The 19,448-nt window shown below is 38.6% G+C and overlaps 1 protein-coding gene across 3 annotated transcripts in view; it reads left to right on the top strand.

Moving 5' to 3' along the window:
- Positions 1-19,448, top strand: part of BARD1 (BRCA1 associated RING domain 1) — a 90,190-nt gene that overhangs the window by 9,628 nt on the left and 61,114 nt on the right. For all 3 annotated transcript variants that reach the window (XM_006051405.4, XM_044937770.2, XM_044937771.2), the window contains exons 2-3: positions 4,304-4,360; positions 9,462-9,610. In XM_006051405.4, the coding sequence (XP_006051467.4) occupies positions 4,304-4,360; positions 9,462-9,610 (206 nt within the window). The remainder of the gene's footprint in view (positions 1-4,303; positions 4,361-9,461; positions 9,611-19,448) is intronic.

Below are 19,448 nucleotides of genomic sequence, written 5' to 3'. Positions count from 1 at the left end.
TTTGGAAAACGTGTTGGAAGAGGAGGAACTGTTGATGTATTCTAGACTGGGGGCAGTCTGAGCAGTCCTGGGCTTGGCATTGGACTTAAGGTGATGGAGAAATGTTAACAGACACTGACAGGTGTGATAAAAGCAGTTTTTGCTTTGGAGTAACCAAATTGTGAAGCGCTGTTTAAAATTGGGTTTTAAAACCTGAAAGTAATACATGTATATGCCAAATAATTAAAGTAACACAGTATACAGTCATTCAATATTTGTTAAATGAATGACAAGTAAGTCTGAACCTTCTTCAAGGACTCACTGCGATCAATTACTTGTGTATCCCTTAAGTGGTTCTCTATTTGTATAAGCACTTTGTACCTCAGATGAGAGGATACCAATGATCAGGTAGATGTATCATGATTTATTTAACCATTTCCTTGGTAGAAATTTAGTTTCCAGTCTTGTGCTATGTAAACACAAGACTTCGCCTAGCGTGAATGTCCTTGTCCATGTGTCTTTACATTTAAAACTTTTAAATTAAAATTATGCCTGAACATGGTTGACAAAATCAGTGGGACAAAGACTGTACTACTGTAATGAAACATTCTTTTGCCTCATTCCTATTACCTTTGAGTTCTGTAGTCCAGGTACAGCCTCTTTCATCTCTTAATTCTTTTAACTTCCACATGACCAAATGTGTTTCTATTGCTAGTTCTAGATTTTTTTTTCTGTTTTGGACATTATTTGTTAATTCCCTAACTTCCTACTCTGAAAGATGACTTTTCTGATTACCAGTGATCAACTTTCTACTGTGGAAGATGACTGGATATCGTATTCAAAGTACAAAATAATTTTTAGTCATTCACTGTGAAGACCTAATGTCCATTGTCTCCCTTGAGATGATTTATGCTATTCTGAATTCTTAAAAAAAAATATGTATGTATATATATCTAATATTTTATCTTAGTCTCTGGAAGCTTTTGGTGTCTTATTTAGATAGATATCTTTACTATTTTGAAGTTTCAGTTTTGCAAGCATCTGAGATTATCTGAAAAATAAATTGCTGGCAGTAGAATAGTTGAGTTAAAGTTTGGCACATTTAAAATTTTGATAGGTATTGTCTGGTTGTAATAAGGATTCTTTTATTCCAGAGCGTCTTCTCGGCGAAGCTCTAGACATTTGAGAAAGTCTCACTTTTGACAGAAATCGGTGTCACCCTCTGTGTAGCGAATCTGTTCTTTGAGCTCTTCCATTAGAATTCTTTTGAACTACTCCTTGAACTACAGCTTTGGCTGTAACATTCCTGTCCCTGCTCCTTCCCCTAACTCACACATGCACGTACTTTTCATTCACTCCCCCAGTGTCTTTTCTCATTTATTAACAGCAATAAAAAATATTTTCAAGGTCATTAATTAAAATAATTACTATAGTTGACCAGTTATTCATAGTACTAGATTCATTGCTAACTGCACTGTAGGTTGCTAGGGTGAAGGGTAAGAACTGTAGATCAAGAAATTCAGAGTCATTTTAGGAAGGAAATTTAAGTTTATAAATAGAATCAAGTCATTGAGTCAAGTATTGGCAGAGAGAGCCAGAAGGCTGTGGGCTGCATCCTGAGGGTACACCTCCATTGAGAAATAGGAAAAGAAGCAGCTAAGGAAGTATTGAACTCAGCAAATTAAGAAAATTAAAACTCAGGGAAGGTTTCAGGAAAGAAGGTGAGGTTGATGTTATTTCACAGGGATGTTGGGGAGAATGAGGACCAAAACATGTTTTGGTGAGCAGTGTGAACAGAGTGATGAGAGTAAAGCTAGGAAGAAAGGCAGATTAGCTAAGGGGTCCCCAACCTCCAGGATCTAATGCCTGATGATCAGATATGGAGCTGATGTAATAATAATAGAAATAAAATGCACAATAAATGTAATGCTCTTGAATCATCCCCAAACCCCACCCACTCGCCCACTAGTGCATGGAAAAATTGCCCTCCACAAAACTAGTCCCTGGTGCTATAAAGGGTTGGGGACTCCTGGATTTGCTGGTGAAAGTGAAAGTGTAAGTGAAGTCGCTCAGTCATGTCCGACTCTTTGCGACCCCATGGACTGTAGCCTACCAGGCTTCTCTGTCCATGGGATTCTCCAGGCAAGAATACTGGAGTGGGTTACCATTTCCTTCTCCAGGGGATCTTCCAGACCCAGGGATCAAACCCGGGTCTCCTGCATTGGAGGCAGACGCTTTAACCTCTGAGCCACCAGGGAAGCCAGGGAAGGACTTGCTGATGAGATTCCTTATTTAAGATCTTAAATATACAAGAAAGGGAAGAGGTAGGGTGGAAGGTAGAGTGGAAGGTAGGGTCTAAAGGGTTTTTTTTTTTTATGTTGCAGGAGAGATTAACTTTGCATGTTTAGATGCAGCTAGAAGATGAAAGGTGGCTATAGTCATGTGAATAGGCTCTTTTAGAAAGCAGAGAAGATACAGGATCCAAGGACAACTCTGAACCTGGAGGGTGGGGAAGTAGGAATAAATCTGGTGGGACAAAGCTCACACTGTTTGGCTTCAGTAAGATTAATGGGATTTAGAGCTTGGGCATTGCTTTAATAGTCTATTCATTTGTTTGTTTACTCACAGAACATCTATTACATCATTTTGGTAGAGATACAACGGTGAGGAAACTACCTGAGTTTTAGAGACAAGTTTGTATGTATTTCTGTCTTTTTATAGTGGTTATTCAGAGCCTGAGTGCAGGCATAGAAAGAGCTGACTACGGGGCCTGTCTAGCATTGTAGATTGGCATTCTTGAGTGTCTGAGAGGTTAGTAGAATTAGGGTGATGGTGCTGAAGCATGTAAAACTCTGTGGCCTGGGCTGGTAGGGAATCCAAGCAGCTAATACTGAATGGAAGTCTCTCCAGATGGAGAGCAACCTGAATGTGGAGGTTTGGTCAGGGTGAAAGAGAGGGGGTATATTATGATAAGAGGACTTTTGGTCACACCACTTTTGAGATCTCAGAAGCAGAGCTTGTAATGAAGTAGAATTTAACACACTTATTCGGAGATCAGAGGTTAGGTTTTGTAGCTCAAATAATGAACAGAAATTATAGGACTAGCATGAGCATTGTAGCAGAGATCATCTGAATTGCCAGAAGTTGCTGGCACAAGTCATATTTTTATCACTATGTTCTATGTAGTGTGATAGAGAAATCAGATATTCTGAGTTTTTAAAAAGTGATGGGTTTATAATGTCAGTGAGCACCATTTTCAATATCTTGAGAATAACATTGTGGGTGTGCTCTGTTTTTAGCACTCTTGCTGAAAACTCAATTTCACTTTAATGTTCATATCTATTAAAATGTGCAGTGTGATGCATCTGATCTTTCAAGAAATGTAGAAAACTATTTTTATTTATATGTGAGATGTTCGCAGAGATAATTGGATAATAATGATGTAAATACCTAAAGGTCCTAGGGTTAGTGTAATAAACCAAAAAAAGTTCATTTTTTTAAAAAGCTTTACTTCTCCTGTTTTTTCTTGCCACATTACGCCCTCTGACTTTAATGACTTGATCTGTGTTTATTAGTTAAGTAGCTTTACCTTCTTAGGATTATCAAACTTAGCAGGTGTTTTTTGGTGGACAATGCTGGGGATACTTAATTTTCTGCAGACTGCCAGCCTGATGATTCCTATTCCCAGTTGCTTTAAAGAATAAAGCAATTTCCTGTAAATAGAAAGAATAGCTGCATTTCTGAAAAGACATCTGTAAAAAATAGATGGCTACTTGACAACAACTGGAAAGCAGTTTTTTTTTTTTTAATGGGAAACCATAAATTTTTATGGTCAAGGGGACCAGATGTCCTATTTTTCTATGACAGTCTTGATTTCTACCTGCTGTTCTATCCAGTTATCACTCCCCTTTATTCTCAGAAGTATTGTCATTTGGACAGTACACTGTATAGTCATTCTATTTGTGAGTCTCATTTTGAGATTTATGGTCTACACTTTGAATCATGAATTGAAAGAAGTGGCCAGTGGTTGGTTTTACTTGAAAGAGATACTGACCAAAGTTGCTTCTTTCTATGATTTCACAGCATATGCATTATAAAAAGTGTTACAGTTTGTCCTGAGTTTGGTAGTTGCTATTTGAATTCAACAGATGTGTGATGATACAATATTTAATCAGGGAGTTACAGCCTTTCAAATGAATATGACCTTAATATCTTATGTTTTGAGAAACAAGTACAGTAGTGTTGGGTCTTGGACTTGTGAAATGTTGGGTAAAAAATGTTTAACAGTGACCTAAGTCTTGATTATTTTTCTTTCTTCAAACAGCACTAATATTCTGAGGGAGCCTGTGTGCTTAGGCGGATGTGAGCACATCTTCTGTAGGTAAGTAATGATGGCTTATGATAGATAGACACACACATTTAATGTAAGTGTATTTTTTACTAAGGTAATAGTCACGTGACCATGTTGATACTGGTATTACTTTCTGTTGTATAATTCTCATGGACTGCAAAATAACTTACTGTACATTATCTCCTTTTGATCCTTTTATCCGTCTTAATTTACAAATCAGAAGCTAAAAGGTCAAAGAGGATAACTTATTGACAGGTACAAAGCTTAGAAAATAGCTTTACTAAGTTTGGGGAGAAAATTAATTACTGTATAATTCAAATATGCCTCTCTTACTCTTCCAGTTAATTTTGAATCTAGGCCTCTGCAAACTGTGAAACCTAAGTTCTTATCATTTACTGTATTAGTTTCTGAAGGCTGCCATAACAGGGTGCCAAAAACCGGGTGACTTTGAGAACAACAGAAATTTATTGTCTCATAGTTGTGGAGGCTAGAAGTCTGATAGCAAGGTGTTAGTGAAGTTGGCCCCTTCTGAGGGAGGTAAGGGAATATCTGTACCATGCCTCTCTCCTACCTTCTGGTAGAAAATCTTTGGTTTCTGGCAATGATCCTTTTAGAGATACATCACTCTGCTCTTAGCCTGCAAGTTCACATGGCAGTCTCCCTTGTGTGCCTTTTGTTGTTGTTGAGTCACCAAGTCGTGTCCGACTCTGCAATTTCATGGATTGCAGTAGGCTAGGCCTTCCTGTCCCTCACCTTTTCCCAGAGTTTGCCCAAGTTCATGCCTATCGCATTGGTGATGCCATCCAGCCATCTCATCTTGTCGCCCTCTTCTCCTTCCACCTTCACTCTTTCCCAGCTTCAGAGTCTTTTCCAATGAGTGGGCTGTCCACATCAGGTGGCCAGAGTAGCCTATTTGTGTCCAAATGTCCACTTTTTATAAGACTAAGAATACCAGTTATATTGGATTAGGGTGGTCACCCTAATGATCTCATCTACACTAGATCATTTACGAAGACCTTGTTTCCAGATAAGATCACAGGTCCTGGGGTTTAAGACTTAAGCATCTTTTTGTGGGGGGGACACAATTCAAGCCATAACAGTTGCTATGAAATTATATCCACTAACGCCCTGGCTGAGAGGTTAGAGATTTTCATCTCATCTTATTTCTTATTCAAGAGGAAATCAATTAAAGGAGTGAATGTCTTAGTTTAATTGTCTGTGAGACAGGGTTAATATATCCTCCTTTGAATCAACCTTTTAATTATTTCAAGTTATGACTGTGATTATCTGGCATGAGCAAACTGTGATATGAAGTTTAAGCACATATGAAAGTAATTTACCTTGTGACTTGGGTGCGCTGGGGACTGTGGGAGGCGGCTATGGTTAGGGTCTGGATTTTGTTTCTATGTAGAAACATAGGCCTGCTCCATGGGGCACATCCAGCAGGAGGATGGGGTAGGAAAGAGTATCTCTTGCCTACCTGATAACTCCATTTGGATGATGAAGTGGGATTCTAGACTTGGTATGTTGAGAGCAGATCTGTTGCTCGTTCTTGCCTTTGCCCTGTTCCTGCCTCGGTAATCTTCATAGCAGTAAACGGTGCCATTGGAATAAATGGTATCAAAGTTGCTCAAAGCAGAAACCAGTAGGCACGCCTGGCTGCTATTTTTCTTGCTTATCCCATATCATAAAGTTCTCATTTCACCTGAAAATGTACCCTCAGTCTTTCATTTTCGCACTTTTCTATTTCCTGTTTATGCTTTTGTCCAAGCCACCATCAAATGATCTCTCCCTGGCCTATTGTAAAACGCTCAGAACTGGTCCCCTTCTCCATTTTCTACATTCTTGTGAGTGATCTTTTGAAAATCTGAATCACATTCATATCATTAAAATATGATAACCACTCTTAAAATCCTTCAGTGGTTTCCTTTTACAATCAGAATACTCTGCTGGGGTCCACAAGACTCTGCACAGGGCAGAGTCTCTGACTGCCTCTCGAACCACACTGTTCAGCCACCTTCTCCTTTTGGTTCATTAAACATGTCAAATTTACTCCTGCCCCAGGACTTTTGCACTCACCGATTTTTCCATCTGAACTGTACTTCTGCCAGATTTTTGTGAGGCTAGATTTTCATCAGTTGTATTTCAGCTCAAGTATTACCTCCTCCAAATGTCTTCCATAATGCCTGTCTAAAATTCTGTCCACCAGATTTTTGTGAGCCTAGCTTTTCATCAGTTGTATTTCAGCTCAAGTATTACCTCCTCCAAAAGGCTTCCCATAATGCCTATCTAAAATTTGTCTGCTCCCTGCCTCCACTCTGGAATAAGCAGATTTATTTCATTTCAGGGTTGTACTCACTGTATATAATAGATCAGTTACACATCTAGAGCATAACAAATTTGAAATTGTATGTAAAGCATGTGTATATGTGTGTGTTGCATACCTTTAATTGGATTCTGAAGGGGTCTGTATATAAGACACCTGTTTGTCTGTGTTCCATACCTTTAATTGGATTCTGAAGGGATCTGTGATTTAAAACAACCAATGAAAGATTAAGAGAGGCCTGAGAACCATCTTAAAAGAGAAAATGGTCATCTGTATGTGAACAGAAGAAAGAACTGATTCAGTGTAGTTTTGATTCATTTTCATTATATGTTGCCAAGAATTAGGGTGGCTGTTTGTGTTTCTTGGCGATATTAAAGCTGTTGACCAGCGCTGTAAATGCCATGAAGTTTGTTTTCATTTTGGGCGCTGTGCTGTGCGTCCTTGTGGAGTCTCAGTTTCCCAACCAGGAATTGCACCTGGGCCGTGGCAGTGAATGCCTGGAATCCTAACCACTAGGCCACCAGGGAACTCTTGCCATGCAGATTTTTTAAATTAATTAATTAATTTTAATTGGAGGCTAATTATTCTACAATATTGTGGTGGTTTTTGCCATATATCGACATGAATCACCCATGGGTGTACATGTGTCCCCCGATCCTGAACCCCACTCCCTTCTCCCTCCCCACCCCATCCCTCTGGGTTGTCCCAAAGCACTGGCTTTGAGTGCCCTGCTTCATGCATCGAACTTGCACTGGTCAACTGTTTTACATATAGTAATATACATGTTTCAATGCTGTTCTCAAGTTGTCCTACCCTCGCCTTCTCCGACCGCCATGCGGTTTTAAAAGATGGCTTTAATATGTCGCAGTGCAGCTGAAGCCTTGGAGTCAAGGGAAGGTTGGCAGAACACAGGTCTTTATCTTACTGACACGTTCTGGCAGCTTCAGAATATCATACTTTCATGCCAGTCCCTGATAAAAGTAGTTCATGAACTCTCAGATGTAAGTCTTCAAGATATGTGGCAGGAGGACCCAGACATTTTGGGCTCAAACCACTTTGCATTCTTGAAAATTGAGCCCCCCAAAGAGCTTTTGTTTATGGGTGTGTGTTTTTCCCATGTAAAACTGAGACATTTAAACAATACTAATTCATTTAAAAATAACAATAATAAAAACATTGCATAGTAATATTAAAGAACCCTTTTTAAGGGAAAATAACTTTGGCAAACCAAAGTAAAAATGGCAGGGTGGCACTGTTTTTACGTTTTTGCAAATTTTTTTGTTTTGCTGAATAGCTGGTGCTAAGTCACTTCAGCTGCGGTGGCTGCGGCTAAGTCGCTTCAGTCGTGTCCGACTCTGTGCGACCCCAGAGACGGCAGCCCACTAGGCTCCCCCGTCCCTGGGATTCTCCAGGCAAGAACACTGGAGTGGGTTGCCAGTTCCTTCTCCAGTGCATGAAAGTGAAAAGTGAAAGTGAAGTCGCTCAGTCGTGTCCGACTCTTAGTGACCCCATGGACTGTAGCCCACCAGGCTCCTCCGTCCATGGGATTTTCCAGGCAAGAGTACTGGAGTGGGGTGCCATTTCCTTCTCCTTTGCTGAGTAGAAGACAGGTTAAATATTCTGAAGGGGGATCCTGTGGGAGGAGTCCTCTGCCTGCAGACAAGAGGGTCATAGGAAAAGGGGTGTGGTGTTTGGAGGAGATGTGGCTGTTATGGCTATTATTTTACCCCTTCCTGCTGCAGCCCATCTGGTGAAGCTAAAGAAGGTGCGGAAGGTTCTTTTTTTTTTTTTCAGCTGTGCTGTACAGCTTGCAGAATCTCAGTTCCCCAACCAGGGACTGAACCTGCGCCCTGGCAGTTAATGCCTGGAATCCTAACCACTTGGCCACCAGGGAACTCCCACCATGCAGTGTAGAGGGTTCTTGTTTCGGGATTCACAGATAGGTTACAGGGGGGAATTGTGAACAAAACTTGTGCATATCTTCATCGGAGTCATAAATGGTGTTGTTGTGTTGTGTTTAGTTGCTCAGTCTTTGCGACCCCATGGACTGTAGCCTGCCAGGCTCCTCCATCCATGGGGAATCTTCAGGCAAGAATACTGGAGTGGGTTGCCATGCCCTCCTCCAGGGCATCTTCCCAACCCAGGGATCAAACCTGGGTTTCCCGCATTATAGGCGGATTCTTTATCGTCTGAGCCACCAAGAAATTTAATAAAAGCCTTTCTAATTATGAGATTGTAACTCTTGGACAGATAATCTGAGGTCATTTAACTGAATCTACAGATTAAAAATACCTGAAAGAACCAAAATCTTTTCTCAAAAACTACTTTAAAAGTCTTTACACACTTGTACACAAATAAAAGAAAAAATACCTTTACCTTTGTCTTTGCAGTAATTTGGGGAATTTCTATGAAGCACAGTGTTAGGTTTAGAATAGGCAAGGTTCATATGCATGGCTTGTATGCATTAGGGACTAAATTTTTTTTTTTTTTTTTAAAATCTCCCTCTGTATTCTCTTTAGAAGCTATAGATTTATTTACAGGGAAAAGTTAGGCAGACTCGTGTCTGACCAGGTATAGTCTCTTCGTAGCAAGTTACATAAGCAACTTTAGATGTGGATTGCATGATGTGTATGTTAGTGTAATACACTCTTTCAAAAACATTGTTTTAACTAATATTTCATGATGGACCAATGTTTATTAGAACAGCCTCTGCTTCATTTACTTCTGTTCATACTGTTTATTTTTTTGAATTTAGATCCTGCTGAATGTGTGTTGATATTTATATATTTTTTGATCCTTTTTAAGTAATTGTGTAAGTGACTGCATTGGAAGTGAATGTCCAGTGTGTTATACCCCAGCCTGGATACAAGATGTGAAGATAAACAGACAATTGGACAGCATGATCCAGCTGTGTAGTAAGCTTCAGAATTTGCTGCACGACACTGATCTTGCAGGTAAGAAGGAAGTATCACTGTCTCTCTTAAATAACTGAGGTTCATATTGATTTTATAAATGTATAAAATATGAATGACTTATTTCAGATTTGAAGGTTTATAGTGTTATGAATCAAGAGGTGATAGGTACCTTAGAGATAATTAAGTCTGACTTATTTTATGGATGAGAAGCCAGGGTCCAGAGAAGTTAAATGATTTTGCCTGAAGTCTCGCATATAGTTAGTACCAGGAGCAGGAGAAATAAAGCCTGTTTCTTTGGATTGTCAGTTCAGAGATTTTTCCTCACCTACACTACCCACTTTTTCAGTTCAGTTCAGTCACTTAGTTGTGTCCGAGTCTTTGCCACCCCATGGACTGTAGCACTCCAGGTCTCCCTCTCCATCGCCAACTCCTGGAGTTTACTCAGACTCTTGTCCATGGAGTCAGTGATGCCATCCAACCATCTCATCCTCTGTCTTCCCCTTCTCTTTCTGCCCGCTTTTTACTGTTACAATAATTTCTGTATAATATATATAGAGTAGTGATTTTTGTCCCTAGTAATAATGATTTTGTCCTTAAAACTCACTTAAATATCATTTCACAAGACAGAATGCAACCTTCTGTGTATCACTTTCCTACAGATTTATTAGATGTGCACATTTTGAAAGAGCAAAACCTAATATTCCTTTTCTTTTCTATTTAAACAGAGGTTAATGTTTTTCAAAATTGTTCTTAGACTCTGTGTATTAACTATGTATCTTCCCATTGTGCTTTCTGCTGAGAGCTAATCAGCTGTGGAAAGAAAGTAAAGCATTTTGAATCTTCATAATCAGATACTGGAATTGGATTTTTATTGACCAGATAATACCATGTTAGCTTGTGTTTATGGGAGAACCTTTTCTTGACTGGTAGGATGCCATGAATGATTGATTAAGCTCATACAAAATGGTAGAATTTCTATTTTTAAAAATTTATGATCTTATTTTCCAACACGATACATTATTTTCAGCTACTAAAGGTGAAGTTGTTTGGGCAAAATAAAGAAATAAGACAACTACTTTGAGTCTTACTGACCAGGTCCATATTTTTGAGAAGACTTTGAACCATAGTTTACCAAAGAAAAGTTTTCTTTATCTAGTTTTCTGATTATTGTGTTAGATTCTATTCTTTCATGATAAAATGTGCTATGGTGATAAAGTTTTGCTTATTTTCAGATATAATTTTATATGCACATATTTTTAAAAGTACTTACCTTTAAAAAATAGCATAAACCTATATAAAGGCACAATGAGGAAAAGTTTTATTAGTTCATCTGTGTTCTTTTCCTTCTTTATCAGAGGCAGTGCTGATAGTGTTTTACTTTATATTTAGAAAACATGGGTGTAGGATCTGCTCCTTCTCCATCCCTATACCAATGATTAGGCAGGAATTCGTAATCAAGAGTCCACGCATCTTTAGCAGTGTTGAGGGTGGGGATTAGTGATTCTCTTAAGTGTATGATATGAAAAATGTCATGTCTCTGTGAAAGTGGCTTGCATCAGGTTCTTAAAGATGTGTGGCCTTTTAGGAATGTCGTCCAGGCATTCAAATTTGGGTGCTCTTTTGTTTGTGGCTGTCATGATGTTCTGATTTGATTCTTCTTCAGCTGCTGTATAGTCAGATATTAGCTTGCTAGGACTGCTGTAAAAAAGTCCCACAGACTGGATGGGTTAAACAATAGAAATTTACTGTCTCATAGTTCTGAAGGCTAGAAATCAAGGGTTGGGGTAGTTTGGTTACTTTGAGGTCTGCAACGAAAAGATGAGTGCCAGGCTTCTCTCTTTGATTTGTAGAAGGCGGTCATGTGTTCTCCATATATGCATGTTTGTGTCAGATTTCCCTTTTTTGTTTGATCATGGTTCGTATTGCATTAGGGCCCCATCTTCCTCATCTTAACTAATTATATGTGCAATGACCCGGTTTCCAAATAAGGCCATGTTCTAAGGTAATGGGGTTAGGACTTCAAACTGAATTTTGGGAGAGACACAGGTTAGCCCATAAAGAAGCACTGTGATACCTCTGATGGTACTAATGAGGGAGCAGAACAACCTTCAGTGGGTTGCTTGTAGTCACTTCCGGCTCACTGAGGTCTGTGTGCCATGTGATGCCAAGAGGAATCGGGACTCCTCAAGAAATTTTACTATTAGTTAGTGATGTTTGAGTTATCAGTATGGTTTTCACATTTCATGGACCTTGGAATATTAAATGCCTTGATATTTCATCATTAAAAAAGAGATGTAGGAAAATTGCCGAGTCGAGAATAAGTTTTCGTGTGGAACCTGAGGCCTTCTGGAATTCTGTTTTTCTCATCTAAGAGCAGAAGTGGAGCATGGGAAGTGAATTACAGTGATTCACTTTCCAAAGGCCATTTTGTGTTTATTTTCCTTATTATAATGAATGATGATTACGTTAGTCATTATCAGACTTCAGCTGTGCTGACTTTAACATTTTACTTATTTTATGTATACCTGTGGTGGATTCATTTTGATATTTGGCAAATCTAATACAGTTATGTAAAGTTTAAAAATAAAATAAAATTAAAAAAAAAAAAAAAAAGAAACTTCCAGAAGACTGAATAAATATATACATGTTTATTAAAAAAAAAAAAAATAAAAAAAATAAAATGAATTGAAATTTTACTGTTTGCCTAACCTATAATCATAATTTTAGGATTTTTATTCTGTAGGTGAGGAAACTGAGGGCCTAGGTTATGCAGGATGGTCATATTGTCAGTGTCTTGCCTATTGTTTTATCATTTAGCACCATACTTTTGTTAGAAGTGTGGGTAGTTTGTTGAATTGTGTTAGGAAAAAATTGGCAGTGTTAAGACTAATTCATATCTTAGAGACTAAACTTAATTAAAACAATATTAAAACAAATTCTTACATTTTGGTTTCAATAATCCATTTTATAATGGTGACATCTCTTTTGCTATATTTAGAGAAGATGAAATGTATCTAGAATATAAATATATTGAAGTATAAATTTCTATCTGGGTGTGTTATTTCCATGGTACAAAGTATTTTCTACTTTCTGTAAGTTGCATCATTATCACCTTTTACTCTCAAGGTTTAGCCACCCAAAACAGATTTAGTCTTGAAGGGAACTGAGATGGTTTCTTTTGGTATATCCCTTTGTGTCTTTATAGTTTATTCCATATATTTTTTATCTAGCAAGTACGTCTAAAGCCAAAATATTATAAGGCAAACAAGATGACTATGTAAATGGAGCTAACATTTGGTGACAAATAATGGCTCATCCTCTTTGTAATGAGGAACTTGGAAAATAATATAAGATAAAGGTATTAGATTAAGTGATTCCTAAGTTCTAGCTCCAAAATCATACGGTTCTATTAAATGGTAATCTGTTGAATATGTTTAATTAAGTGGAATGGTTGGACATAGCCACATTTTCTCTATTTTTTTTAAACCTGTAATTCACAATTTATCTTCCGAATGAACCTTGTTACTTTCATTTACTATAAAATATATAATTACTGTAATTAAAGTGGGTAATTAGGAAGACCCTGTCAAATCATGGACATGGTATATGGTATACTGGAGACAAAGAAGCCTAATTCATAGTAATACTTTCTAAAATGAGCTTTTAAATACTTGAACAGATTTTTCTTGGTTCAGTGTTCTGTAAAGAGAAGAGATTGTCATAAATTTTTCTGACAACCATTTATGGGTAATTTTACCTTATTCTTTAAAACATAATCTGCTTTCTACGAGTGGCATTAAACTTTAAAGTTTTTTATTTTCTCTTGTCCCCCATCTTATAAAATCAGACATTGCAGGTGCTGGTCAGGTTTTGTGAAGCATATGTTGGTGTTGGTGACATTAAAAAAAAAAAAAACAGCAACACTTTGATTATGCTTTCATGGGTCTCAATTTTCCTTTCTGTTAGGAAAGGTTTTGGGAGAGATGCTGGTCTTTCTGTAGCGAATTGCGTAGTGTTTCATATATGCTATGACTTTTTTATAATAGATGAAGATGAGCATTTGAATAGCTGTGTCACTGCTGTTTTGTTTTAAATAGAACTGAATACTTCTTAACTTACAAAATAATCATTCTTTAGTGAAGGCGCTAATGTTGCACAGATGGTAGCAAAGTACTTTCCTTTGATTTTTAATAAGGGACTAGTTTGTCAAAGAGATTTCTCAACTTCTGTTGTGAAACCTATAATAGAGAATAATTTGAAAGGCACACAATGTACATCATTATAATCCTTTGATGTAGATTAATGATAGCTAGATCACATTTGCTAATTGCTTCCCTTTTCTATAGTTTATTATTAAATTTTAAGAAAAACTCCTGGCTAAGCAGCTCCTTAGCAGCATGTACGTCTCCGTTCCTCGGTGTTTTGTGGAGTACTCAGAAATATTTAAATTCAGAGAATAGAATTCTTTTAAATGTCATTAAGAAATTTACTATGTAGAGGAAGAACCAATATTTTTCTTCATGAAATGAAAATGATAATTTATGCTTAAAAGCATTCACCCATAAAACCTGTTGTAGCTGTTGATAGTTTGATTTGTGTTCCAACAGTGGTGGTGTTTTCTCTTTTTACGCTTTTAGTTATGCTGTGTGACTTAGTTATGCTATGTAAAATCCAAAACTTAAAATCATGTTTGCTGTAGTCATTCTTGCTTAGTTAGGACAAGATGCATAATCAAAATCATCCTGAGTAAATTTATTTACTGGATGATTAGTGAGATTAGTAAGATTATTGTGTACATGTAAATTGCATGAATATATGCTGTCTTCATTTACTCCTTTATTTGTGTTCCTCATTTTAAAGTCTGTTGTTGATTATGTTGTTACTGAAGAAAATATGTGCTCCTCAGTTTGAAGTTCTGTTGTCGTTTTAGGTTTAGATTTTTTTTTTAATTAGGTTATTACTACCTGCAAGTCTTAATTTTCCTTTAAAATGCCTAATTCTACATTTTGTAAGTTTTATAACTGTTAAGGACTTCAGAATTCAATGTTTTTAATTGAAAATGTCATCAGCTGTGTTTAATATTAAATTAAAAAAATCAAGTATGAGTTTTTACAGACTATCAAAGGATTAACCTTTAAGTCTTTGTAATTCTGAGTCTTTCTTAAAAAATAATCCTGATAACATTTCATTTTGACCTTTTCTCTCGTCTCCAGATTATGTTGGAAAGGACTTAGTTTTGAAATCTATTTGTCACTGCAGAGAAAAGTGACATTTAGATGTTGAATTTAGATGTAAAGTCTGTGTGAATGGATCTTCATTTGGATTGCCTTATTTCCAAGATCCTGTTTTAATTGCACTTTTCTGAGCATCAGTTCAGTTTGGATGGAAAAAGGGTGTGAGAGGGTCTGCTCTGACTCCGATAACCTCTCTCCTTCCAGCTGGCTTATTGTTAACTGACTTTTCAGTGCAGTGGCTTCCTTTCCATTCCCAGGAGGAATGAATAGCTTCTTTGGAGTGAGTGGGGGTTTCACTGAATTTTTTTGCTTGACAGGGATCATATCTCTGAAATTTCTCCAGAGATAAATACAAGTTGATTTTCAAAATCCAGTGTTTCATTTTTCTTAATCTGTTTAAAGTGCTGTTTTTCACTTGGCAGATCTATTTATAAAGATAGGAATTTTGTACTTAAGAAACATGAGGTGAAAGAATACACCAAAGGGGTTTTGAACGTTAGAGAAGATCTGAGAGTTTATTAATCCTCTCATGTATTAAAATAATTTTAAACTGTTCTTGGTGAATAAAGAGTATCTAAAAGGAGTTCAAAAATAATATCTCATAACTTCATTTTCTCTTGCTAATATTTTAAGACATGAGAAATGTTGAAATGTATTTCCAGAAACAGTAGAAAAATGAAATTAAAATTACTGTGTATCTCTTTAAGTATGAAAGCTTCCTGGGAATAACACACCTGACAGTTTCACTGTGGTAACATCCATACATGCTTACTTCCTATTCAGTGGCTGTTACCAGTCCTTAGGAGTAAGATGCATAGGTTGGTTTTCTTCTTAAAGCAACTTAGTGTTAGAACTTCATTAAAATTTTCCTCTAGAATCCATAATGTAAGACAGATTTTATATAGAACTCTTGGAAAAGAGTCTGCCTGCTGATGCAGGGGACACGGATTCCATCCCTGGCTCGGAAGATGCCCTGGAGGAGGAAATGGCAACCTACTCCAGTATTCTTCCCTGGAGAATCCCATGGATAGGGGAGCCTGGCGAGCTATAGTCCATAGCATTACAAAGAGCCAGATGTGACTGAGTACTCATGCATGCTTCAGCTTGAATGAAGAGTGACCTTTCAAGAGAAAAACATTAGTCACATAACTTCCTTATTCTTTTTTAAAATAGGACAAATAAAACCTATTCTCCTTGTCCTAGTTAGTTATAGGAGATTCAGTCCATGTTAATTCGGGGAGTAAGCGCTAGGCCATATGAAGTCATTTGTTGGTCATTGTCAGTCCTGTCAGGTGGTCCTGGTGATCGTGGTTTTTCCAGTTTCTCTGCTTTTCTGGTGTTGTTCTTCATAACTAAAGTGCCCTCTTGATAATCCAGTGTGTGCAGAGAGAAGAGTATTGGATTGGGAGATGGGAGACTCCCTGTTCTTTATTTTTAACTTTTAATTCCTTATATTTAAAATGAGAGAATTGGACAGTTTCTCAACTTTCTTCTGGCCCTTAAATTGAATTCTAACCCCCCTTGAATAAATACCAGTCAAGATTTAAGAGAACATGAAAGTGAAAGTGAAGTCGCTCAGTCATGTCTGACTCTGCAACGCATGGACTGTAGTTGGCCCGGCTCCTCCGTCCATGGGATTTTCCAGGCAAGAATACTGGACTGGGTTACCATTTCCTTCTCTGGGGATCTTCCTGACTCAGGGATTAAACCTGGGTCTCCTGAATTACAGGCAGACTCTTTACCGTCTGAGCCACCAGGGAATTTAAGAGAACATTTCAAATAATTTATTCATCAATTCATCAGTGTTTTCTGAGCACTGTTTATGTGCTCACCACTGTGCTGGGCTGACTGGGTTGGTTTTACCTGTCCATATGGAGTGAGAAAAGAGAATGTTAAGGGAATATTTTTGAATAAAGGTTGACTTATTGGAAAAGACCCTGATGCTGGGAGGGATTGGGGGCAGGACGAGAAGGGGACAACAGAGGATGAGATGGCTGGATGGCATCACTGACTCAATGAACATGAGTTTGGGTAAACTCTGGGAGTTGGTGATGGACAGGGAGGCCTGGTGTGCTGCGATTCATGGGGTCGCAAAGAGTCGGACACGACTGAGCTGCTGAACTGAACTGAACTGAATGGGCTTAAGGGCAAAAACAAAGCAAGAGAGCTTGAAGAGGGACCACTGCCAGAATCAGAAAGTGAAATGCTGTACAGTTCACTCTCTATTTCTGGAGCCTCTGTTAATAGGCAAGATTGGTAGGTCTGAAAAAATAAAATACACATAAGGATTATACTATAAGTTGTGTAAAGAAAAGCTCTCTTCCCCTTATGTGTCCTCTACTCACCCTACTGGGCTTCCCTTATAGCTCAGTCAGTAAAGAATCTGCCTGCAATGCAGGAGACCCAGGTTTGATTCCTGGGTTGGGAAGATCTCCTGGAGAAGGAAATGGCAATCCACTCCAGTGTTCTTGCCTGCAAAATCCCATGGACAGAGGAGCCTGGTGGGCTACAGGTCGTAAGAGTCGGACACGACTTAGCGACTAAACCACCACCACCACTCACCCTGCTATTACATACAGTAAGTACTGTTTCACTTCTGACGCCAGATGTGCAGGTTTTCCTCACATCAAGCCATGATGTGCCATCAGCTGGGTGTCAGTTTACCCAGTTCTGACACTGTCTACCTGGAGATAGTGTCAAATCTTGACAAATCTAGAGTCAAACCCACTCAAATGGGTTAGGAGTCCCATAAGACTGCCCCCACTTCCTCCTAGGTGCCACTCTCAGGTCCAGTTTGTGCTTCTGACCCACTGCCTATAAATTGTAGGCTCCTGTCAACACCTCGAATTTAAATAATTTGCTAGAGTGTCTCACAGATCCAGGCATGCATTTTACTTACCAGATTCCTGGTGTATTGTAATAGGATATACCACAGGAACAGACAGACAGAAGGAGGTGCATAGGGCTAGGTGTGTTGAAGGGGCAAAGGGCTTCCATGTCCCTTCTGGGTGTACAGCTTCCCAAGCACCTTCACACGTTCATCAGCCCGGAAACTCTCCAACTGTGTTTTGGAGTTTTTTTTTTTTAAATGGAGACTTCTTTATATAGGGGTGTGTGTGTGTTAGTCGCTCAGTCATGTCTGACTTTGTGACACCATGGACTATAGCCCACCAGGCTCCTCTGTCCCTGGGATTCTCTGCATAAGAATATTGGAGTGAGTTGTCATTTCCTTCTCCAGAGGATCTTCGCAAGACAAGAATTGAACCTGTGTGGATCACAATAAACTGGAAAATTCCGAAAGAGATGGGAATATCAGATCACCTGACCTGCCTCTTGAGAAACCTATATGCAGGTCAGGAAGCAACAGTTAGAACTGGACATGGAACAACAGACTGGTTCCAAATAGGAAAAGGAGTACGTCAAGGCTGTATATTGTCACCCTGCTTATTTAACTTCTATGCAGAGTACATCATGAGAAATGCTGGGCTGGAAGAAGCACAAGCTGGAATCAAGATTGGCGGGAGAAATATCAATAACCTCAGATATGCAGATGACACCACCCTTATGGCAGAAAGTGAAGAGGAACTCAAAAGCCTCTTGATGAAGGTGAAAGTGGAGAGTGAAAAAGTTGGCTTAAGCTCAACATTCAGAAAACGAAGATCATGGCATCTGGTCCCATCACTTTGTGGGAAATAGATGGGGAAACAGTGTCAGACTTTATTTTTTGGGGCTCCAAAGTCACTGCAGTTGGTGACTATAGCCATGAAATTAAAAGACGCTTACTCCTTAGAAGAAAAGTTTTGACTAACTTAGACAGTATATTAAAAAGCAGAAACATTACTTTGCCAACAAAGGGCTGTCTAGTCAAGTCTATGGTTTTTCCAGTAGTCATATATGGATGTGAGAGTTGGACTATAAAGAAAGCTGAGTGCCGAAGAATTGATGCTTTTGAACTGTGGTGTTGGAGAAGACTCTTGAGAGTCCAACCAGTCCAGCCTGGGTGTTCATTGGAAGGAATGATGCTAAGGCTGAAACTCCAATACTTTGGCCACCTCATGCGAAGAGTTGACTCATTGGAAAAGACCCTGATGCTGGGAGGAATTGGGGGCAGGAGGAGAAGGGGATGACAGAGGATGAGATGGCTGGAATGCAGTTCATGGGGTTGCAAAGAGTCGGACACAACTGAGTGACTGAACTGAACTGAACTCCTGCATTGCAGGCAGATTCTTTATGGTCTTAGCCACCAGGGAAGCCTGATCAAAGTTTTTATTGATTAAATCATTGGCCTTCCGTGATGGGCTCAACCTCTGTCCCTCTCTTCCTGGAGGTCAGGGGATGGGATTGAAAGTTCTAACCCTCTAATCCAAGTTGGTTCCCTTGGCAACCAGCCTCCAACATTAGGGACTTTCTGATATCTTATTAACATAAACTCAGGTGTAGTTGAACCAGGGCTTGTTATGAATAATAAAAGACACCCATTTTATCTTTTTCACTGGAGCCGTTTAGGTAACTAGGAACACAATTAAATGTAACCAAAGATGCCCCTGTGGTTCATATAGGAAATTTCAAGGGTTTTAGGAACTCTGTGTCTGGTACAGTGGGCTTCCCTGGTGGCTCAGTAATAATTTGCCTGCCAATGTAGG

The sequence above is a fragment of the Bubalus bubalis genome, chromosome 2 (genome assembly GCF_019923935.1).
Source record: "Bubalus bubalis isolate 160015118507 breed Murrah chromosome 2, NDDB_SH_1, whole genome shotgun sequence".
NCBI classification, from domain to species: Eukaryota; Metazoa; Chordata; class Mammalia; order Artiodactyla; family Bovidae; genus Bubalus; species Bubalus bubalis.
Note: the sequence above shows the minus strand (reverse complement) of the source record. Positions and strands in the feature narration are given on the sequence as shown.